The following is a 25,294-nucleotide window of genomic DNA, read 5'->3' on the forward strand; positions in this document are numbered from 1 at the left end:
ATACCAAACACACACACATATTTCTAACATACAACCTGTCAGGTGCAGTGCAAACAGCCCCCCCCAAGTGCAAAATACCTATCCCAGCAGATGGTCCCCTGACATTGCAAATGCTGAGGTAACAGCCATCATTTGCAAAGCAGAACACACAGCAGCAAAGGTATGTGATGGTGTCCTGTGCTGAGGCCAACATGGACCCCAAGAGTAATGGAATGCAAAATCACACTACTGGCCAATGTCAGCCTTACCACAGGGTATGTACCCAAAGAGCAGTGTACAACAACAGTGGTCCATCACAACAAAGGGGTTGCCTGAATGGATACTCCAAACTAACACCCCAGGATCCTGACAAGCTTGTTCTGTACAGCTATGGAAAGGATCAGTATGTACCGCAGACAGAAGGCTAATGTGGACCTACTGATACCGGACCCGACACACTGTGGCTGTTGTAACTGCAGAACCGGCCCCTAAACATGTCTGTCCCATTTGAAGCAGCCATTAAGGTCAGTGATGAGGGCTATGTGGTCCACACAGCGTAGCTGGACTGTGCACATGCTTCTAGACCATACTGTACGTGTTCAGTATGGATATGTTCACCAGCTTAAATATACACCCCTATGTCAGTAGAGGGGTTGCAAAGCAGACCAAGGACAGAACTGACATGGTCAGACATGCTGCATCCATGCCAGACTACAAAGCGGATATGAGTGGCATCCCACAAGGCCTGGTCTTGTCCCCCCCCCACGCCTGTTCTGTATACATGTCCCATAGGTATAGGCCAACATGGAAGGACTATGACTGAGCATGTATGCAGAGGAGTACAAACAGCCCACCGTATCCGACCCCCAGCTGACACAAGAAACCCACAAAAGGGCCACCCACAAACAAACAACTATAGCCATAGCCAAGTCAGCAAGCTAATTGCAGAAATGTGTATAGACGACCACTGTGGATATACAGTAAATGCCCACAAAATACCATGCAGGTATTAACCCATGAGGCACCTAACATGTAATGTGAGACCTGGGTACAAAAGGTGATAAATAACCTGCACTGGACAAACATGTGTCTGTAGTGTTCGCAGAAACATGTACCATATACCCATCCAAACATGAAGGCTGGCAGATGTAGATAAGGGGAAACCACTCTGGCTCTGCAGCCATCCTCCATCAGCATCACAACTGACTACAATAGCCCTTGTGGGATATACCACAGCAGACACCTCCAATGACTGTAAAGTCCACAACAGTACCCCACCAGGGGTAGCAAAGAGCCTGAACAGATGCCATGTGTTGCCTGAGTAAACAAACTGCAGCCCCACACACGTCCATCCTTCCCGGCTACAGTAAAGCTGTGCCTGATGTATGATGCCATGTCCAACCTGGAATGAATGAACATGTTGCACCTTGTACAATCTGAATGGCAGTGAGCTATGCACATAAGAGACCTGAACCCCAGCACTGACATACATAGGACAAGCTGTACAGAATGATCCATAACACAGAAGGCACCCCCACACTGCAGTAAACTCCTGATACAGGGCAGCCAGAGTGCCACATATCGACACCCCTCAAGAGGCATCCTGATGAGTGTATGGGAGATGGTAGGCTACCCTGGGTATCACTGTTATGTCAGAGGTAGACAGAGGCACAGTATACCAACCATGACATATGTAATGGCAAACCCCAGTTACAATGTGTGTCAAAGGACAAACACACCATGTGACTACCATCAGCAATGGCCTACAGAACATCGCTAGTGTTTGCAAATGCCCACCCATGTTGTGGAATACACTAGCAATGTTGGACGAGCCTGGTGTAGGTAGTCCATATCTGAACATATTGCAACATGGTCATATGTGCACAACTGGCCCCTACACAGTCTGTCGTGCTCACTATGAAGATGTCAAGCAGTGATAGGACTAAAGCCCAGGATACTGTCCACTACAGTGAAATACCGAACCAGTACACTATACGGTACTACAGTGTTAGGTCATTATGAAAGTATGTTGAGAACTGTCTGCAAAGTATCACATGCAATTCCTGCAGGGACAGTATAATCCCTGTTGTGGCAGACATGAAGCAGTTGGCCAGTTAGTACACAACATGACACCCAGCACACAATCATAAATGTGTGATAATGATGAAGGTCACACACACCCAAATATGTGTTGGACTTCAGAGTACAGCATATGGAAAGCTCACACTGGGCATGCTCGCACACTTTGATAAATGAGGCATATGTCAGACAACATGACATGGAAAGGCTGAACTGGGCATGCTCACACACTTAGGCCATATCTCTGTGTAGCAGTTGGCCACACATATCTGGTATTTGTACGTGTCAGTCCAGGAACCAACCACAACACAGCAATCAGCCCAGTGCACACAGTAAATGACCACAGAGACATAAGTGATATAGTGGATCGCCGTCATATGCAAACATCTGCCACAGATACACAAGTTGGTCATAGGAACAGGGAATGCTATGGCAATAAAGACCTGCAAACAGTAGAACAGCACTACAAATATTGTGCATCCGACAATTGAACATATGGGTGTAGAGGTCAATACTAGGCTTCTTGCCCCAGGGAATGGCAGCTCAGCCAGAGTATGCTTGGCATCTGCATCCCCAGGATAGTAGGCTACCGTGCCACTGTACAGTATGTCACAGAAGGCAACATGTGAGGCCAGTGAGCTGTGCCTCTGTCAAGCAGGGGCACCATGGAGGTCTCAGGGATTGAATGTGCTAAGCCACAGCCATGTTGCCAGTGTGTGCTGTGAGAGGGTTGCTGAGGATCTCTGACAGTAGGTGTCCGTCAATAACAGACTGAGGGGAGCCCTACCTGCATTCTCTGGACGATTCCACTGTCAACACTGTGTTGTAATGAGTATGTGTGAATGAAGTGCCGTGCTGGAAACGTCCACAGATGTCCTCCCTCTGTGGGCTACAGCTCTGCAATGTAGTAGGTCGCTCTGTCTGTAGAATGGCGCATATATGGCCAGTGTACAGCTGACAGGTGTCTTGTTGTGGAGCAGTCATGGGTATATGTGGGATAGCATGACCAATGCAAACTGTACACATGCTCATAGGATGCAAGTGTCAAGGATTATGCTGAGTGGCCAGTATAGTCCTCCAGCATGGGTCCTCTGAAGTCATCCACCCCAGTCTACACAAGTGTAGAGTCTGCTTGTGATAAACACAGTTTGTGTGCAGTGACAACCTTGCCTGGGGGTGGAGATGAGATATGGATGTCCAGGGAAAGGTGGACATGGGCAGGTATCAACAATGGTGGTCTACCTCTGGTGTGGAACAGTGAGTACCCACGTTGCAGATGGACAGGTGCAATATGTATTAACCCATGTGGCTGTGGTGTGTGGTTCTGCCATAGCACATGGACCCACAAATTGTAGTGGTGGTAGGGTAAAGTGGTAGAGGCCTGAGTAGTTCTCACACACAATATGCCTGTACCTGATGTTAACAACTGGAATGGTGTATGTGAATACCTGCATATCCTGGCACTGTTCCCAGGGAAGCTAAGTGTGTGTCCTGGATGTGGGTGTGGTGTGCTGGACTGGTTGTGTTGTGTGTTACAGGTCCTGTGGTCCCAAAGCATGGTATAGAACATAACCTGCCAGTGCGATGTGCACATCTGACCCTGATGTAGGTGGCTGCAAATGCATATACATGCTATCCCCCACCTGACAGGTAGTACGACATCTACAAACCTCTGTGGAAATGAAGATGTCAGCACCCTAGAAATACTACAGGTGCAGAACAGATGCCCAGTAATTCGGATAGTGCGCTCTGCTAATCATTAAGCCCTCAAGTGTCATAATATAGTTAGGTATTGGTTCGAATCCTGCAAATGCTCAGTATGTGTGTGAGTGAGTGGGGTTTGTGTGTGTGAAAGGCTGTGAGAGGGAAATGTTCCTTTTGGCAACTGGGAGACCACACTACAGGATGCACACCCCCCTTTCTAAACACAGATGATGTCAGCACCCTATAAGTACAGCAGGAGAAGGGAAGCCTCCCAGTAATGCGAATAGCGCGCTCTGCTAATGCATCCGTCTCACGTGTCATAACATAGTTAGGTAGTGGTTTGAATCCTGCAAATGCCAAGTGTGTGTGTTTGGATGGGGGGGGGGTTATTGTGTGTGTGCAGATATGTATGAGGGAAATGTTCCTTTTGGCAACTGGCAGAACACACTACAGGATGCACACGTCCCTTTCTAAACACAGATGATGTCAGCACCCTATAAGTACAGCAGGGAAGGGAAGCCTCCCAGTAATGCGAATAGCGCGCTCTACTAATGCATCCGTCTCACGTCTCATAACATAGTTAGGTAGTGGTTTGAATCCTGCAAATGCCAAGTGTGTGTGTTTGGATGGGGGGGGTTATTGTGTGTGTGCAGATATGTATGAGGGAAATGTTCCTTTTGGCAACTGGGAGAACACACTACAGGATGCACACACCCCTTTCTAAACACAGATGATGTCAGCACCCTATAAGTACAGCAGGAGAAGGGAAGCCTCTCAGTAATGCGAATAGCGCGCTCTGCTAATGCATCCGTCTCAAGTGTCATAACATAGTTAGGTAGTGGTTTGAATCCTGCAAATGCCAAGTGTGTGGGTTTGGATGGGGGGAGTTATTGTATGTGTGCAGATATGTATGAGGGAAATGTTCCTTTTGGCAACTGGGAGAACACACTACAGGATGCACACGCCCCTTTGTAAACACAGATGATGTCAGCACCCTATAAGTACAGCAGGAGAAGGGAAGCCTCCCAGTAATGCGAATAGCGCGCTCTGCTAATGCATTTCCCCTGCGTATCGTAATGTAATTAGGTAGGAGTTTGAAACCTGTAAATGACATGTGTGTGTGTGTGTGCATTTCCGTATGAAAAACATGTTAGTTTTGGCAATCAGGTGATCACACTACCTGATGCACATTACCCTTTCAAAGTACTGATGTTGTCAGCACCCTATAAGTATAGCCAGAGACGAGGAACTATCTAGTAAACCGAACAGTGCGCTTTGCTAATGCGTCCCTCTCACGTGTCATGACTTAGGTAGGGGAATGAATCCTGCAAATGGCAAGTGTGCATGTGTGTGGGGGTAGTAGGGTGTGTGTAAATGCAAGTGTGAGGGAACAGATCCTTTTGGCAAATACTACAATACACCAGATGCTGCATACTCCACCAGTAAACACAGGGGATGTCACCACACTATCAGCACAGCCAAACAGGGCTAGTTGGCTAGTAATGCCAATAGTGTGCTCTGCTACTGTGTCTATTACCATCGTCAGTGTACAGATAGGCATGTTTTGGTAACCCACAACTGTCACGTGTGGTTGTGTCACACAGTATGACCTTGTGCGGGTGTTTGTACATAACAATGCATGCCATTGCCTAACCCAGCAATGGCATTGCACACATGATGCATGTGTGTGACACATACACATAAATATCTGTGACCTGCAGTAGTTACCATGTCTGACACATGCTTTGTGTGGATAAATGGTATTAGCAATGTATACCAATATGACTGTGTCTTACTGTGCAGGGTCCGCACGTGGTATGTCCCTATACAGTGTGGGTGTCTATGGTGAAAGACCTACAGCAGGGGATACACATCTGGTCTGGGCCATATAGTGTACATGTAGTCAATGTACAGGTGCTGCATGTTCCCACCTGTTGTGGTAGTGGTAACATGTCATTCCACTGCAATTCGGTGACCACATGCTGTGAACTCTTCAATTAGAGTGTTGTAGCTACAGTAATGCTCACACACAATGTTCGGCTGGATGCAGTATGGCCTTATAAACACAGTTCATGGGACTGTCATATTGCCGGTGTTGTTATGGAGGATAGGTGATCTTCCTGTGTATGTGAGGGTTGTGTGTGCCATGCTATGAACCAGATGGCAGTCCGACACACTGTCAGCTGCACATGAGTAGGCGCTGATGGTTTGTGCTGTGCCAACAACCTGGAGGTGTGTGTATCTGTGTTAACTTGGGATACCACCCCCCTATCCATGTGTGTTACATGTGTAGGGGACGACAGGCATGGTATGGGGCATAACCTGTCAGTGATGGGTAACACCTGTGAGCCATGAATCATGCATCCGGTACTGCACAGGCATTGCAGTTCACCGTGCTGAGGGCAGTGTCTGGTGCATGCATCCTCCGGTATACACTGCTGTTGTTGTGTAGCAGCACTGTTAGTGTCCTAACCTGTGTGATACCCACGGAGGTCGCTATGTAAACCATGTCCTGCAGCATAAGGCAGTATGTGTGTACCAAGGAGCCTTGCCAGTATACATCGGGCCATGTGTCACGTGCAAGATGACCCGTGAACATCAATGTGGCTTCCCTAGCATGTAAGCACACGTTGACAGCCAGTGGATACCCTATGAATGACAGTGGAGACTGAGCATAATGTAGACATACAACAGCCTTCCCACATATAGTGGTAGAATACCTGGGGAGGGTATGTTGGCAACCAACATCAGGCTCATACTGGCCTGTGCCACATGCTGAGAGATCCATTCTATGTTCCCTATCATGTAGTCCAGGGAGGTATGTCCCAGGCAGCCACACTGGCATGGTCAATGAGTGAGTCATATCTGTCCATGCCTCTGTCTGACCTGTATGCATGTGTGCTGTGGTGGACCATAGTGCCCCTGAGTCATATCACTGTGACCTTCACCAGATACAGCCTGTTGAGCGGGACCCCAGTGCAGCACACATGACAGGTACCTGACACGTCTGTAGCAGGTGTGTTGTGTAGCCCTACAGGCTGTGGGTGTGTGGCACAGGGGATGTGCGTGCCATGTGTGGCATGTGCTCTGTTCCGATGGAACATATGCCTGTGTGCCAGCTGCGGAGGTGTGTGATGCCCAGGCAGGCTGCTAGTCTGAGTCCCCACGTATACCACAGTGTGTTCAGCATGCGGTCAGTGTGTGTCAATGTCTGACTGGTATTGTCGTCACTGTAATATCTTGTATTGATTTATTTATTTATCCTACATTTGTTGACTGGGATAGCCCAACTGGATGCATGTCCATTTCCAGGGGAGGCCCGTGGAGACAAGCTACAAGGGTAGCAGATACAGCATTACAGAATACTAGCATTACATAGTACAAACAGATTATTTACAGAGATTACATAAGTAAGCAAGTCAAACATGTTCCACAGGTTAATGTTAGACCTGAGCACAAGCCAGGATTAAATTGAAATTACACAGTACAGTGGTTCACAGAGGTTACACATTCGAGTTAGCCAGGCTTGATACATTGACATAGCCAGTTACGTGACAAATGTTGTTTGAGTCTACTGTTAAATGACCTAAGGTGGACATTAGTGTAATATCAGCTGGAAGTGAGTTCCAGGATCTACTTACAGGGTTTGCAAAGAGAGAATCACCAGCTGTGTTATTAAACTCGCTAGTTTGAAGTAGTACATTGTTAGAGGATCAAAGCGGTCTAGGATTGTTATAGGGGGTGATTATAATTTAAGTGCAGGAGTATTGTCTGGATTATAGAGGATTTTATAGGCCATAATCAGTTGGTTATATTGTATTAGGCTGGGTATTGCAAGCCAACCAAGCTGATTTAGATTGATGCAATGATGTGTCCTAAAAGGCGGGCCAGTGGCAAACCTGGCAATGTGGGTGTAGCAAATCGAGTGCTTGTTAAGGACAGTCTTGTTCATATGTGAGAGTAGAGGGGATGCATACAGAAGGGCTGAAACAGGGTGTGAGCGAGCTATGGCACCTTTAGCTGGAGGGGCTAAGAAGGCTTTAATTCTGTAAAGTGACCCTAGCTTTCTATTGATGGCTTTGCTAATCTGGTTAACATGTATGTCACATATGAGATTATTGTCTATGATGACACCTAATAGTTTCAGAGATGGGTCAGGGGAGATTATTGTGCCATCAGTTCATGTTATGGTAACGGTGAACGTGGTAGACCTACGTGTTGGTGGAATAACAGCAGTTTAGTTTGATTGGGATTTAGGATCAGACGATGTTCAGAAAGCCAGTTTGCTATTGTATTAAAGGTGGTCTGGGTAGCTGACCATAACTCTACTGGAGATGTGGCTGAGCAGATCAGAGTAGAGTATACAGCATATTGGATACAGCTGACTTTTGGGATGACAGTATAATGGTCGTTAATGATGATGGAGGACAGCAAGGGCCCTAGGATAGAGCCTTGTGGTACTCTGAGGGTGTTAGGTAGAAGGTTAGAGGGTTTGTTCTGCCAGAGGCCGGCCTGCTGTTGACTATGCAGGTAGGATTGACACCATTGGAAGGCTCCAGTATCTAGACAGTCTGTGCAGGGTGTGGAGTCCAAGTTGGTGATCAACCATATCGTATGCCTTTGAGTTATCCAAAAGAGGGCTGTGGATATATAATTAATGTTGCAAGTATGGCTTATGGTGTTAGTAAAGGCTAGGAGGCCTGGTAGTGCTGTGATGAGGATGTAAGCCATGCTGAGTGTCTGCCATAATGCAAGTTTGGATTAAGTGGTGCATGACTTGTCTATGACGAAAGTCTCCATAATCTCTGCAAGTGGAGAGAGTATAGCTATTGGCCTATAAGTGGAGACTTCAGTAGAGCTGCCTCCTGTGTGAAGTGGGATTACATATGACATTTTCCAGATGGTGGGAAAGTTAGATTCTAACATAGTACCTTTGATTACCTTTGAGACGGGGTAAGCAATAGCATCATCTGGTTTTGATAGGTACTCGGCAGGGAGTTGATCAGCAGACAGTGTAGTGGGTTTCACTGTTACAACCAAGGTACGGAGAAGTGAAGTGGTGATTGGTTGGCAGCTGGACGCAAGTAGTTTTCTAGGGGTGCTGCTTTCAGGACCAGGGGAGCTAGGAGGTAGATGGCTAGCTAGGGCCTGCAATGTCTCAGTAAAGGACTGGTCAAAGCTGTCAGGAACATCTTCAGGGTATTATCAATAGTAGCAGCAGAGATTGGGTTTGACGTTTGTCCTGGACGTAGTATATATGACATGCCACCTGACAGGGTATGGCATTACTGGGTTCAGAGAGACCAGTCCCCAGATTGGCTGTGTGGTGGCATCCCACACATGTGTTGTACATTCCTGGCCAAGGGTGATGGCTGACTGCATACATGTGGCAGCTGTGACAATGACACATGACTCACATAAACCACGACTGGACCATAGAGGCGATTCACAGGTTACCTTTGCACATGCCACCCTAGTAGTGTGATTGCCATGGTGAGTACCAACACATAGGGCCAATGGGGAACAACATACTGAAGGTGTGTATGTGTGGGTGGACTGCCTCTGTTTCATAGCACTGACATATATGACTGCACACGTGGGTAAATGCCAGGTAAGATGTGTGCAATGTGTCACAGGCAACATACATGCGTACAGGACAGACAGTGACGTTCTGTCATGTGTAAGGTTGACATACATATGGTACGCTATGCAGATGTCACTAGCAGTCTACAGAAGCACTGTAACTCTGCATTGCAGGTGTAAGCAGTGTTCCAGGGGACCCCAGGCGAACATGCATGCAAACAAAGCTACAGTACACAGGGCTGGAAGTACTGCATTATACAACAAAGAAGGGGTAACAATAACAGTAAGTAACAATGCAAATATGTAGGCACTATCAACATGTACCCAGGAATACACAGCACAGATGCCCATGGTAGAACCGATATTATGTCATACTTATTTGTGATCAGGACAACATTGGTACTGCACACATATCTAGATGCGTGAACATACACATGGCATAGTCGTTGTGGGCATCTTGACACCATTACTCTACATGTTCACCATTGCATATCACTACTTGCGTTAGCTTTCCCCCTGTGCTACCCATGTATGCGGCTATCTGTTGACAACCTTACCACCGGCATGCAATTATGTGCAGCTGTTATACTTTGGTATGTACTATGGGTGCAGATAACAATTCAGGACATTCATACAGTTACTACAGCAGGCATGTTGGGGTACACACACAGTCATAGCAGCACACTGTACTGTTACCAACATGATACTACTAATACACGTCTATGTAGTCACCCTGTGCATCAGCAACGTGTTTACCTGTTCCCACAATGATGTTGGAGATTGCAGGAGGTGGCACAGTGTCATCATATGCACAGGGTGTGGATTAGGTATGCCTGAGTCAGCCACTGATACCACCAATTGACATGTGTGTGTATGTGTGTTGGTGAGGGGCAGCAGTACAGGGTGGGGCAGTGTTGGTGCAGTGTGTGCGTGTATGTGGTTTCCCTAAGTGTTAACATTTCGCATGTGTGTATACACGCACACAGTTCCACCTCATGGCTGCCATATACAGGGGTTTGTGGACAGCCACAGACTGCACCTGGCAGGCCATACAGATCAGTGTCTGTGTGCACGGACACGGTACCTGTGCCTGGCAGGGGTGCTACGGACCATATCCAGTACAAAGCCGGACAGGGTACTGTCATCAGAAGCGGGGGTGTGTTGACTGGACACATGTCCCTGTTGGGACTGTCCAGAGCCATGTGCACGTGGTCTCCTGGGGCATTCCGATGACAGCACAGACCCAGCATTGCTGGGGCTGCTGCTGGCACTATGGGGGTGTGCGTGAGCCTGTTGCCATCCGCGCCGACTGCCAGCTGCTGCCGCTGCCGGCATACAGCCACGTCGACGCCGCAGACGCCCACCATTGCTCTGGCTCATGGACATCTGGTTGTGGAACTGCTGTAATATGTCCCCACAACGTCTGTCTATGACATCGGTGAAGTTACGGATAGCATCCGCAATGTCACGCATACTGTCTGTCATGGCTGTGCGACATGCTCTGAGCTCCCTCAGACCCTGTCTGGTGTACCTTTCCATACGTGACTGAGCCTGCATGACAGTCCGAAACATAGCTGAGATTGACAGACCTCTTTGGGCACGTCGGCCAGAGGCAGTACGCCCACGGATGCTCCCACGAGAACCCATGGGCAACTGTCTGTGTGGTACCATCGGAGGACCCTGCCCATGGCTGCTGTGTGGGGACGCATGTGCCACAGGTACCACATTACCCTGGTCTATGCCCGCTGTATCCTGTCCATCACCTAGGGACAATGGTGACAAAGGATGTATAGGCAGGATGACTGTGCGCAATGATGGGGTTGACAGCTGTGTACTGTCAATTGGCTGACCAATGGCAGACCCTGACACACCTTCCTGTACCATTACACATATATCATCATTACCAGTAGCCATGGCACAGGATTCAGGTTCCCTGCTGCAGGTCACCAGAGCAGCCCCAGAACCTGTGGGATGAAGACAGGAAACACAGTTTACAGTCTCCAGACATTGTTACCAGTGATGCACTTATACACACATGCACACATGGACACATGCACACAGGCACACATGCACACATGCACACAGGCACACATGCACACATGCACACGTGGACACATGCACACATGCACACGTGGACACATGCACACATGGACAGATGCACACATGCACATGTGTTCACATGCACACATGGTCACGTGTACACATGCACACATGCACAGATGCACACATGCACACATGCACACGTGGACACAGGCACACATGCACACATGCACACATGCACACGTGGACACAGGCACACCTGCACACCCTGCAGTATACACACAGAGCACTACTGAGTTACACTACTGTTACTAGCATTATCAGGACTATTATAGGTTATGTTAAACACACTCACCAGCATGGATGGCCTGTCTCTCTGTAACCCTGGAGGGACCTGCAGAAATGATGAGATTAATGTCAGTGGGCACATCTGTCCCATTGATATTGCATATGATACAGTGTGCAGAACAGTCAGGTGTACATATGGCATATTACCTGCACGCTCCATGTCGTGCTGCTGTGTGGAACCAGCCTCCATCATAATGCAGGTGTACTGCTGTTGGTGTTCCGGGGCTGGAGCCACAACACTTAGGAGTAGCCCCTCCAGTCTGGTGAGGGGGGGATGTGTGGCCACCCCACCTCCTGTGGTGACCTGTTGCCTGTGGATATCTGATGCACGCTGCCGGACACTTCGGATTAAATCACTGCAGTGATGTCGTACCTGCTCATATGTCCTGTTATGCATGCCAATATCATTTACCCTACGGACAAGGTCTTGCCACAGTGCGGCCCTCTCCTGCTGATTCTGACTGGTGCAGGAAAACAGGATGTCATACTCCCGCACCAGGCTCTGGTGGATCTCCTCATCTTCCGCCACAGAGTAGGCGGGTTACGCTGTCGCACCATCTCCCTGGAAGAGAACACAGACAGGATATCAGCAGACCATGTCAGCAATATATGGCACACATACTATACATGATACTCATGTGTAGTGATATACTACTACTCCCATATGTTGCATGTGTGTGTGTCATGGTGGATACACAGGTACATGGCCAGATATCAGTGCTCAGCCAACACCTGTGCAACAATACCTGCCACATTCCACACAATGTAGTAGCATGCCCCATCGGTCAGCACACACTGACAGGTGCAATGCACAACCTCACTCTGGGGGTTCATCCCAAGGTACTGTATGTGGGACACCGTCCACTACTGTGATGTGAACAGATGTTACTCGGCCTGGATATACATATCCCACCACCACCACCAGCACAGTAGACTACTTTGATATGTATGTGGTTAGACAGTTATTCACATGCTGGGAGTGGGATGGTATCCATGCAGCACACTGGGCCAGTGGAAGCCACAAGCCACACTGCTGACCCCTTTGCAAATGCTTACCACGGACATGCTGCGGATTGCATGACACTTGTACACACATGTCTAACCCAGACCCTATGCACAAAGGTTAGGCATCCTGTCACCGGACAGAGGCAGATTGTATAACAATAGCAGGAGGCATCTGCAGGCCAGAGCACATTCACATTAAGGGTAGGCATCTGTGGTCAGCACTGGTACCACGCTACAGTCCGTCATAACAACAGCCACAGCCTACTCTGGGAGGGAAATGGACACAAGCACTATGGATGACCACAAGGCCTTCTTCAGTTATGTTACACATATGGACCACATGCCTCAGATATGCTCTGTGTTAATCCACACCTACTTAACATTCACCAAACACACGCATATTGGCAACAATCCTGCAGACATGTTCGGTGCACATATCCCCCCTCCTTCTCCCCCACCTTTGAGATATTTATCCCAGCTGGATGTAACCTCCCTATCATCGCACATGTCTAGGTGAGGGCCGCCCTCAGCAGAGGAGAACACACAGCATCACTGTGACCTTGTGGTCCCCCTGGATGTGTGCTACCAGCACTCTGAGAGGACATACCACTGCATGTAACACTGATAGTTTATCTTGGCCATGCTACAGGATATGTACCTGGACAGTGGCATACAGCAACAGTGGTCCCACAACACTAAGGGGGCACCTCGACTGACCCTGGGAATTACCACATCATATGCATAATGGGCATGGTCTGCTACGGTATGGGATTATGCAGTATGGGATGCATATGCAGTGACATCAGGTACCTGCAGACACTTGTTCCCAGCCAGTGTGCCTTTGGGATGGGCTGATCCTGACTTTTGAGCCTGGCTGACATTTCAAAGCAGTCACTACAGCCATTGCTGGGCCAACACACAGACACATGCTGCCAGGATCCTGGCCTATGACTGCTTGACATGTGATGTATGGTCATCCCCTTTTGTTGGAACTACGTACACACAACATATCACATGGACATACCTATGGATACAGACCTATGACACATTTGGAGGGTTCACAGTATGCACACTATTAACCTGCTACTTTGCATTACCTCTGTTTGTTGCAGCTGGTTGCGTTACCACAGCTTCTGCTTGCTGCTGCTACTGTCAGTGCTGACAGCTTCAGGTTACAGAGAGTCACAGTGTCTGGTGTTTTTTTTTTTTTTGCTCTCTCTCTCTCTCTCTCACTCACTTCTCGCTCTCCCTCTGTCTGCTTACAGACAATGCAATGAATGTATTGCATGTGGGGAGTGTTAGCACTGGATGCTTTTGTAGGTATCTGCATAGGTCCATGTGACGGCCTCTGCACCAATTGTAAGCCAGCATTTGCTAATTGCATACAGCCAGTTGTGTACTGATTGCAGTTCTCACTGTGATTTCAGGTCAGTGCTATAAAAGGGTATGTGTGATAGGCATTGCCCTTTCAGATTGTGAGGGTGGGGACCATGCTGGTATGCTGTGGACAGTGTTCTGTGACTGTAAAGGTTAGTATCTCTCTCATGCTTCAGGCTGTGTTGCATATTCACAATTCTCCATTCCTCTTTCATGTTCCCTGTAGCAAGTGTGTATGCACATTGACTCCTACAACTATATATATATATATATATATATATATATATATATATATATATATATATATGTACATATGCATACATATATCTATGTACTTTAACTGACCTTATTATCTACAGGCTGCCAACTAGCATGGCTGTTTCTTTTCACACACTAATATTATGGAAATCCAGTAGTTTTGACATTTATTTTAAATGACTTGCTTTGTCTACTACACATCCTATATTCCCTTTACATTCATCCCTACTTTTACAGATTATACTTATTTTAGCACAATGTTTTGTATAAGAGTCATGGCTTAGTGGTAGGTTGTACAGACTAGTGTTTCCAAGGTCCTGGGTTCGGGACTGACAGTGGGAGTTTATTTTTCTTTTGAACTGAGTACAGGACCTGTCAATCACAGTGACTAAGGCACTTTTAAGCAGTTGTAACCGGGCTAGCGCTGGTTTGCGCAGAGCTCACGCATGCGCACTGGCGGTTAGCTCCGCGCACACCCGCACTATTTTCTTTGAAAGAAAAGAAAATGGGGAGACAGGAAAGTGGTGAAAAAGGGGTCACAAAGAGGGTAAGACAGTAGGGAAACAAGCTTGGGATGTGCAGGAGGGATGTAGGTAAGGCCCATAGCTGCCCATTTCTTCATCAGCAACAGCTGTGCATATGTATGTAATTTGGTGTGACATTTGAAACCTTCCACCCCTGAAAGAGGTGTCAGGACAACAATAATACTTGTTGTACAGCCAATTGTAATTGATAGGTTCCATGTCCAGCGGACATGTGTGTGGAATGGGCAGCTATGTATGGGGCATAATTTTTTTGTGGGTACAGAGTGCCCTTTTTTTTTTTTTTTTTCAGGTAAGAGTGGTATGTCAGGTGAAGGAAGTCGGTTCAGCTGGGGAGGTAGGTTGGGTAGGTAAACAGACAAGACAAACAAGATGCATACAGGGGCAGTGTATGACATGTGTGTGGGTGGTTACACAATTGACGGGGACGGAGGTTTGGATATCCAGAGCCCATGAGCCCACAGATGGCAACAGTGGAACTGATATCCCCACCCATAGGCAGTTGCCACTGTTCCTTCACTGCCCAGGATGGGGCTGTGCTGGGGGCTGTGTAGGTGGGCAACAGGCATGCCCGTTAGTTGCGCCACCCGTGCCTCGAGCTGGTGTAGGGGCTCAAGGACAGAGTCCCGAATCTCCCTACGCACCACAGTACGGACGCTACGGAGGGTGAGTGGTGGATCTCCTCCGGCCACACTTGCAGAGGCGGGAGGGCCCCATCCCCTGCAGCGCTTCCACCCGCAGGTGGCACAGGGCCACCGGAGGAGGGTCCGGACTCAGCACTAGTGCCAGGTGCACTCGCCAGCTGAGGTGGGAGAGGTGGGTCCGCTGGAACCCGCCTTCCCTGTTGTACTATGTTTTGCATTATGTCATGACAGTTTGGGTTAGTGACATATAATACCATTCACAATTAGTTGTAACAGCATGCATTAGTATTCCCATTAACCAAACACCCGGATATTCACACCATTGAACAGCGTGCATAACACATGCATAATTTGAACAGAAATACACAGTCCAACAACATGCAGGGTTAATTGATGGCAACAGGCCATCAGGTGTGGATGTATGAACAGGGCAGATGCATCAACGGACATGCAAATATATATGACCCAACAGGACAAACGTCCAGGGGTGTTAATTGTGAATGCACATACCATTTTCACGTGGAATGGGTTATATGTGGTTATAGGGTGGGGTAAAGAAAGTAATATTAACACCTTCGAATAACAATACATATGCTGTACATTTCTAATAGCTACAGTTATATACACACTACTGTTCTAACTACAGTGTCCTATATGATAACTATTTCACCTTGCTGATAGGACTGTTACTGCAACATCAATATACATTTTAGTGTTCTTCATACACATTCATATCTAGCTTTGTTCAGCTACATCATCTTGCTACTTTTGCTTTATATAGCTGTAGACAAGTGTGGATGTTTGGTATATCAGACAATCATCCTATCTGCGTATTTCAGACTGAGAGCAACATATCCAGTTTTGGGATATACATTCCACATGCAGCAACACTTTGAACAGATTTCGCTGTTTGGTTTTGAGTCTCACATGCATTTCTTTCTGTCTTGACTGCAGTATACTTTATTCAGGGGTTATTACTACTGTATTGCTGGATTCATGACACTTTCTCACACTCTCTCACTTGCTTTCATTTTACTATTCTGGATGGTACTTCTAGGCTTTATTGACATGTTTTAGCAGTAGTTATTACAATCCTTTCCAGCAGTCTCACTTCTGTCATGTTTCAGTATTTCCACAGGGATATATTTCACACATGTGATTTCATCATCTTCTGCAGCTATACTTTTCAGCCTGCTGCAGGTTGTGTACTATTTTCTTAAAGGCAGGGCATTTTTATTTCAGAATATATGTTGGACAGTTTCATGTTTAGTTTACACTTACAGGCTGGGAACTCTTGTAATCAAGCAATGCTTGCATACACTTTCACACTGTTACTTGCAGATTTTATTCCTTACTGACTACACTGCACTCTTTTGCTGACTGTCATACTTTTATATTTCTTTACAGTTACTGGTAGTGGATTAATGACCTGCCTGGTGGCGCAACCGCACCAGCCTATCGCCATAGGCTCTGCGGTTGGCAGAACGGACACCTGCAGCTGTAATATAAATGAAGTAATATTGGAATGCACATCTCCATAATATCAGCTAGTTTAATTTTTTACATACATAATTAAATGTTACTTACTCAGTAGTGGGGCGTTGGGTGTTTGCCGGGCCTCCTGGATCCAAAGGTTCAGTTGGTCCTGCTTGCATCTCTTCAGGTCCGCATGGTGGTGATGGACCTGCTCACCAGTCCTTGGAATCCCTGTGGCACTGGTGAGATCATGAGCCAACTGGTCCCACGCCTCAGCCCTGTATGCTCCCTAGAGGACTTGGCCCTGCATGAGTTGGGCCTCATGATTGTGGACTAGGAGCCAGGCCATGTACCTGGACTCCTCAACACCCCACCTCTGTGCTCGAAAGTGACTACCCTCACCTACTCCTGACATTCTGCCTGCAGGTCTGTTCTACAATCGTTTATGCTGTGTATTCCCGCCTATGGGGCTTATATAGTCCGTTTTTCCCGCACATATCTGTGATTGGCCATTTTGGAATTGTATCAACTTCAGTAAACCTGCATTGTCATGCTGTAGTTTGTATTCATTCCTATATATTAGCTATTATTGCATTTCTAGGTACTGCTGTCATGGCTTAGTGGTTCTGTACCTTGACTATGGTGTACAGTATCCTGGGTTCGAACCTGGCCACTGCTTTTTATTTTTCATGACTGTCTAGACATGCTGAGGGGTGTGTCTGTGTAAAGGTAGTTTTGATACGGCTTGCTCAACGTTGCCCGTCAGTTAGCTTGTTTGCACGGTGCGCAGCGCCGCACAAACGGGGTACACTGCTTTAAGCCTCATTTGGCTATCGGCACGCATATTACGCTCAGCTCAGTTAGGGGCACATAGATTTAGCGTGTTAAACCACTGCTCAGCTACGGGCACTCATTTTGCACCAGTTAAACCACTGCTCATCTACGGGCACATGCACTCACCCTGTTAAACTGTAGCTCATCTATGGGCACATCTGGCATTTTTTATTCTTTTGTTACCTCACATTTCTTCAATATAAATGGGCTATTTCATTGCATTTTACATAAGTTGTGGTTTTATGTCTACATATTTGTCAGGGACTTGTTTCCTGCTTATTTTACAAAAAAATTGGTGCTGTGGGGGCTCGAACCATGAATGCCTGCTCTGCAGCCAGCATCTCTACCGCTACGCTATTGCTTCCTGGTTTATTTTGCATATTTAGTTCTTATCTGCTTTCCCACTGACTGCTAACTGTAGCTGTGCTACAGGCAAGCCCACGCAAACGAGCGCACTCACAGTTAAACATCTTTACAGTTTAAAAAAAAATTATAACATGTTCATTTATATTTATTTTATGTTCATAGTCTGTGGGGGCATGTGTTGTGTTCTGTTTATTCACATTTCCGTGGACTCTGTCGTGGGTGTTTCCTTTGGGTACTTTTCCTCTTCTGGGGGTGTGTCCGCTTACAGGGCTCGGCCTACGGACACGCCCCCTACTGTCTTACACGGACCGTGTTGGCCTTCAGTGTGATTCAGCATGCTCTCATTAATATGCAGAGCATGCTGACATCACTCCGTTTAACTGCAGCCTCCGTGTATGAGTTATAACTCTTACACGGAGGCTTCGTGAATCCTGCCCATGGTCTTATTAAGAAAAAATCACTCATTTATACCCAGAGTTGTTTTTCAGTTTACCTAGAATCAAGCCATCAGTCTCCCAGTGTTCTACTCAGAGTCTCAGAACCAAAAAGGATTCTGCATATTCTGGACATACATAGACAGCTCAGGTACTGTCTTGAAAGAACTAAATCCTTAAAAAAGCTGATTAGCTGATTATTTCATATGGTTGGACAAAGAAGGGACAACCTGTGACAAAATATATTATTTCTAGGTGGTTGTCCTCTGGTATTGCTGTTTGTTATACCAACCATAGTAAATTAGCTTTAGGCAGTATCAAGGCACATTCAACTTGAACCTTTGCATTTATGATGGTATTTGGAAAGGGGTGGACACTAGAAGCCTTCTAGAGGCAGCAACTTGGTCCTTTGTACATAGTTTTGCAAAGCATTGCAAACTGGATTCCTTTTCCAGGTCCAGGACTGGCTTTGCTAGGATCATTCTCCAGAGGCTCCTGGATCCTTATCCTTCCTTATCCCAAGTTGGACAGGTAGTCAACCCATATAGTCAAAAGGCTACTGCAGCAGTGAGAATGGTCAACATAGTACAGCTGTGAAAGTTGCAATTACTGTAACAGTACATGTTTAATTCATCACTACTGTGGTAGCTATATCCACCTGCTATCCCTTCTTTTGTACATGGTTAGTTGATGGATTATAATATTATTGATTTTCTGTTATATTTTTAGTGGTTCAGGATTATTATGCTTTTTCTTTTCTTTTTTTTTTTTTTTTGTAAGAAATAAAATCATGAAGCTTTCTTTATTCTGACTGCTGATTTCCCTCCAATGGACTGAACAATCAGGAGTTAGAATAAAGGTGTGGGAGGAAGCCAGAGGTTTGTGAAGCTAACCGGTTGTTGATTCCTAGGCAGGATATAACCCATATAGCTAAAAGACTACTGTAAGAGTGACAAAGTAGAGCATCTACTGTTATCGCAAGTCCAACTTATACAACTGCACTTTATCTTTAAGGCCCTACTTGAGCTGTACAAGCTTATTGGCATCCTAATGGTTGGCATGGAAGGGTTTTTGTGATGCAGCATCATACATCTATGTGACTTGATAACCTGACCCTGCCTCCCTTGTAAACAGGAACTCCATGTGATCCTCTGTCTACACAGGGGATTTTACCATTGAGATTTTGTGCCAAGTTCAGGCCACTCCCTTCCTCTTGAAGACAGGCAAGCAGGCTTAAGTTTCAAGCCTCAACATTCTCCATCTCCCTCATACAAGCTCCAACAGGTTCCTGAGTCAGTACTAGAAGACTAGAACTTGGGATACCTGAGTAATAGCCTAGGTTTTATCCTTCTTTCTGTTGTAGTTGATAATGCCCGATCAAACCTATGGAAAACAGTTCAATAAATTTATTAAGATTCCACAAACTGCTCACATTAAAGTCAGATTTCTTAACTTTGTAAGCAGTATGCTTGAACTCTAATTTGCACATAACAGTAGCTCTTCACTCCAAGTAATACAGTTTAATATAACATATAAACTAATTCACTTATTATTATATTTTTCATAGGAAATTGATGCTTCAGGCCGAAAACAGTGCTGAAAAAGATGAACTACATTCTTATATTTGGGAAGAAACTAATCAGAGATTACTGCTGGCTAGAAAAAGAGTAGCAATGTTAAAAACTTTGAGAACTACTAAAGAACCTATGCTCCCAGTGCCTGTGGATCAAAGATCGAATGAAGGAGCTTACTTAATGCAAAGCTGTGAAGCCAATGATTTATAGTTCATACAGAATAGTAATATTAGAGTGTTACCATGTTACAACATAAAAAGTGTTGTTATAAAGTGACTGCACAATCAGATGAAACTTAATTAGACTTGTATTACTATCTAAAGCACGTATTTCTTCTTTTTAACTGACCACAATATGTACTTTAACTTCGATAAAAACATATTTACAAAATGTTTATTCTTTTGGTGGGGTTCAGTCTACAGTGAGTGATTAAAAATAACTTTATATATTTTTTTATATGCTTTTTCCATCTCTGATGACCATCAAAACATTTTCTAATGGATCTTGAGCCTGTTAATTCTCAATGTGGTGGGGTCCATATCCATGCTGAGTGAAAGCTGACCAGAGAAGGCTTTCATCCAGACTGCCATAAAGGAACATGTACCTCTGCTTATGCCCTGACATCCATCTGCTACTGAGGGTTGAATCCTGGCTCCAACAGCCTGAAGACTCCTGCAGATCCAGGGCATCTGTGCATCAGGACAGACGCTAACTGTCCCCAGGCTGGGAAAGTACATAACACCCCTCTTCTTAGCAGGCTATCTCATTTAGGGCATGGGACATGGGGGCATTTTTGTTATGCCCCTTCCTCCCCCCTATGTTGGCTGATGTGTGCACCTGTGTCACTGTGGATACCTCTTTTGCCATCCTTGGACATGCAAGAACTCAAACACATATATTCTATGAGCTACTATTGCCAGCTTGAGAGCACTAAGCCCATGCCCTCCCAGTAATGGCCCTTGCTGTCAGGCAGCCTCTGTTTATATGGGAATAATTTGACCAGTGGGAAACCATCAGCCCTCCCCAAAATGAGCAAGCTACATAATAATAATGCATTCATAATGAAGTAGTCATACTTATTATAAAACTCTCTCCTGTTCTCTTGAACTTCTGCAACTCACAAAAAAGCTGGTTAGGATGTCTTCCTTTTAGGTCTTCAGGTTCCTCTAATGCTGTCCACTCCTGGGGATCCATGATAAGGCTGTATCCCCCAACTTGGTCTAGATAGCAATAATTTGAATGTAGTCTCATCAGCCTGATCCAACTTGGCCCAGTATCATGCCTGCACCAGGCAGAAAAAGATCTGACAGGAAATGCAATTTTAAAGCCAAGTTCCAGTCTAAATGTGAAGTTAACAATGAAATTCAGCAACTCAGACAGTTTACACCCTGTGTTTATACCCGCTCAGTGCCTAAAAGCAGACTAGCTCTACATGCACTGGCTTTGTACCTGAAAGATCAGAAATAAACAATGTCTGTGCATGTGTATGCACTTGCTGTGGCTCATTCACAATGTATGAAAGTACCTATGATGACTGGTAAACTTTTACAGATGCATATTAACGTAAACCATAACACTTTGTGTGGACAAGCATCATTTGAATAAGAAGTTTGTAACTTGAAGTAAAATTGATGAAGCCTTCTGAGTGTCACTATTTTGTGTGTTGCTGTTTGTTTACCATGTTTATACAAACATTGATAGAAAGCTACAATTAAAGACAATAGTTTAGGTACAGTCAAGATCAGAAGAGATGGAGAAGGGTCATAACATTGATGTTAATTGTGAAATCAATAGCTTTAGCCTGCCTGGTGAGGGGAAAATGATGTACCACTTGCTTAGCTATGAAGTGTCCTGGGTAAAGGAATCTTTTTTTAATATATTACATTTTTGGAATAATGTACTTGACAATGACAGTACTCAAGACCAAAGTGCTCTCAAATTTATTGCATCTTACCAAGTAAGCCATCATTAATGTAATGTAGCAGGCTTTCCCACTACTCCCTCACACTTTACAAGTCTGCAGTGCAATATACACATTTTATGCCTCTCCTAGGCAAATATTTCCTTTAAAAAAACAATTAATAATTCACACACAGCTGAAATTGTGAAGCATGAGAGATGTCGGCCACATCACTATTTTTCTGTATTCCTTGATACTGCAGTATTGTTTAAAAGTCATTTAACAGTAGGGAGGAGTTGCACTAGTAACTGCATAACTTTCTATTTCTAGAGAAATTTTGTTACAGTTTCATGGAACAAGTCACAGGAAAGAGAATTTCATTGCTGAGAACTGTATTCTCATTGATTTTTTTTTATATAGAAACATCTCTGTTTGGACATGGGGGGGCAAAACAGGCAGAGTGAACTAAGATTTGTAATAAAATTCTGGGTGACATACGAGTTATAGGGGGAAGAAATTGTACTGTGATACAGTGCATAATAATCCCTTGTCCTGAGCAAGGAGTAGAGCTAGACAGAATGCAATTGCACATAGTGTCACAGCTTGTGGACCTTCCACTGTCCAATGTTTAATGACTGAAAATAGTACCTGATCTACCTATTAAGGGATGACTGTGACACAAAGGATGAGGGCACTGGGTTCATTCAATATTTAACACTGTATGGATTCCAACTCTTTGGTCTGCCTTCATTATTCACATATAGGTAGTGGAGTAGGTTTTGCCTGCTGTTTGTATTATTATTATGGCAGGTATAATATAGCAATAACCCATGCCTGGGTGTGGGTAATGCTGGATTTATCCACGGTTGGCGTGGTTTGGTCATGAGGGTGAAGCCCGAGTGGCCAAAGAAAGCCAACCGTGGGTAAATCCAGCATTACCCACACCCAGAAGTGGGTTATTGCTATTATACAATGACATTACTTAAGAAAAAAAATAATTACTTTTCTTAAATAATGGCATTGTATAATGCCTCCTTGCTGCCCTTCCGCAGCTGTCTGGTATTCTGCGGCAGTTCTGATGTACTGCGCATGCATATGCTTACGCAGTACATCAGAGCTGTGGGCAAAAGCAATGGAGAAAGCAAGATCTCCATTGCTTTTTACAAACTGTTTCACTATGTTAAATGGGTTTAACATAGCGAGACAGCTTTAAAAAAAGCAAAGGAGTCTCTGTTGCTTTTTTTTAAAGCTGTCTCGCTATGTTAAACCCATTTAACATAGCTAGACAGTTTTGAAAAAAGCAACGGAGAAAGCAAGATCTCCGTTGCTTTTTACAAACTGTCTTGCTATGTTAAAGGAGTTTAACATAGCAAGACAGCTTTAAAAAAGCAACAGAGAATCTCCGTTGCTTTTTTTAAAGCTGTCTCGCTATGTTAAACTCGTTTAACATAGCGAGACAGTGTGAAGCAATGGAGATCTTGCGTTCTCTATTGCTGTAAAAAAAAAAAGTTATAGTAATGGAAAAATCCGGGTGACCAGACCTTTTTCCATTACTATAACTCTGATTTACAACGTGCACGCTGACCAATCAGCATGCACATTTTTGAATATTAATAGGGGGTCATTGTATAATTTTATATAGTAAATGTCTGCATATAAGTTTGAACTGTTCCTTATAGGGTATTTCATCGATATCAGCAGTAGCACCACAGGAGCAGACAGAAGATGGTAAGTATGGGCATCATACTTACATCAGTTTTTCAGGTGTTTTAAACAGAACACATTATTGAAATAATTATGTATTTTTTCACAGATGCAGCACCCCAAGTAATGACATGCTGTTATGCACAACAGCGGGCTGATGTTGACATTGAAACCTTTTTGATGATGTCTTTACTTTTGCAGTCATGCCACAGCTTCAGACAGTGGGCATAGGTGCAAAATGTACTGGCAGAGACAATGAGCTCAAAGTAGAATACTAAGCTCAGTTAGCAGCAAAACTGAGTATCTTCACTGATTGTAAAGTGACTAGAAAGGCCACAATTCCCCAACATGCCCCTTTCTAGTCCAGTGCAACCATGGTTATGAAAATTCATGCAGTGAAGAAATATCCTTAAAAATATGAACACTGAAGCCCTTTGAAGAAATTTAAATGGACACTTTGATATAAGACCTTATGACAAAGTTGATTTCTGTGAGAGAAATGTACACCTCATTGTATGAAGAACTTGGAAAAACAATAGCTGCAGAATTACTTGTTGCTTTGGATGGTGAAAGTATTATTAAAGATGGAAGACACCCCAGGTGCATGTAATACTTGCTGAAATTACAGCACTGTTTCACTTTCTGAAGTCTGTGTTAGAGGAATATTCCATATATATTACAGGGTAAACTTCATAATAAAGTGAGTTCTTAGGACACTTCTGATTGATCTGTGCATGAATAGACAACCCAAAGGTATAAAGCGATATCAGAAATGCTGACATATACTACAAATGTGTAACTTATCATCCATACTCACCTGTTCTAAAACTAAAAATGTGTAATACTTTTTTGACTGCAGTTCTGTGTATCTTTCTTTTGTGAGGACTGTTGCAGCAATAACATATTTTGGCTTCTTTGCAGCTTTGCTGGCAAGGTCCTGAACTGTGTTTTTTTTTCAGTAATACCCTGATATAAGGTACTTTTGTCTTCGGTCCATACACCACTAGCATTGTGTTCTCCACTTAATGTTGGCATTTCCACATGACATCTTTTTTTCCTTCCAATCATTTTGAAACCATTAGTTGATCAAATAAGTTTTACTTCATCAGCCAGATTTTTCATATTGTTCACGGATCAGTACATTTATTTACAGACCTGACAAACAACCACAAAAAATACACTAGAGTCCATCTTCTCCAGAAGAAATCTCTTCCCAAAATTAATCCAGGTTTAATGAATTTAGTCTGCAGAAAAAAATACTCTTGTGACCTAATGGCTTTGCTGATATTACCCCACTTCATTTATTGCAAACAGGTATAAAATTAGGCACCACAGTTAGATAGTTTAAAAAGCCAACTTCATTTCTGGAGTTATTTATTTGGTAGATGAAATGTAAAGAAAGTCTATCACATCTCTAATTTAACTAAGAATAAGGGCCATTGGTTTT

General features: G+C 44.8%; 1 protein-coding gene across 1 annotated transcript in view; it reads left to right on the plus strand.

The window, feature by feature from the left end:
- The window catches only part of LRRIQ3 (leucine rich repeats and IQ motif containing 3), an 867,930-nt gene extending 846,652 nt beyond the window's left edge, over positions 1-21,278 (plus strand). Inside the window, exon 12 of the mRNA XM_044086836.1 lies at positions 20,237-21,278. Coding sequence (XP_043942771.1) covers positions 20,237-20,453 — 217 coding nt within the window. The 3' untranslated portion in view covers positions 20,454-21,278. The remainder of the gene's footprint in view (positions 1-20,236) is intronic.
- Positions 21,279-25,294: the final 4,016 nt, after the last annotated feature.

Source organism: Protopterus annectens, chromosome 10.part0 (genome assembly GCF_019279795.1).
Source record: "Protopterus annectens isolate FY-2018-M chromosome 10.part0, PAN1.0, whole genome shotgun sequence".
In the NCBI taxonomy this organism is placed as follows: domain Eukaryota; kingdom Metazoa; phylum Chordata; order Ceratodontiformes; family Protopteridae; genus Protopterus; species Protopterus annectens.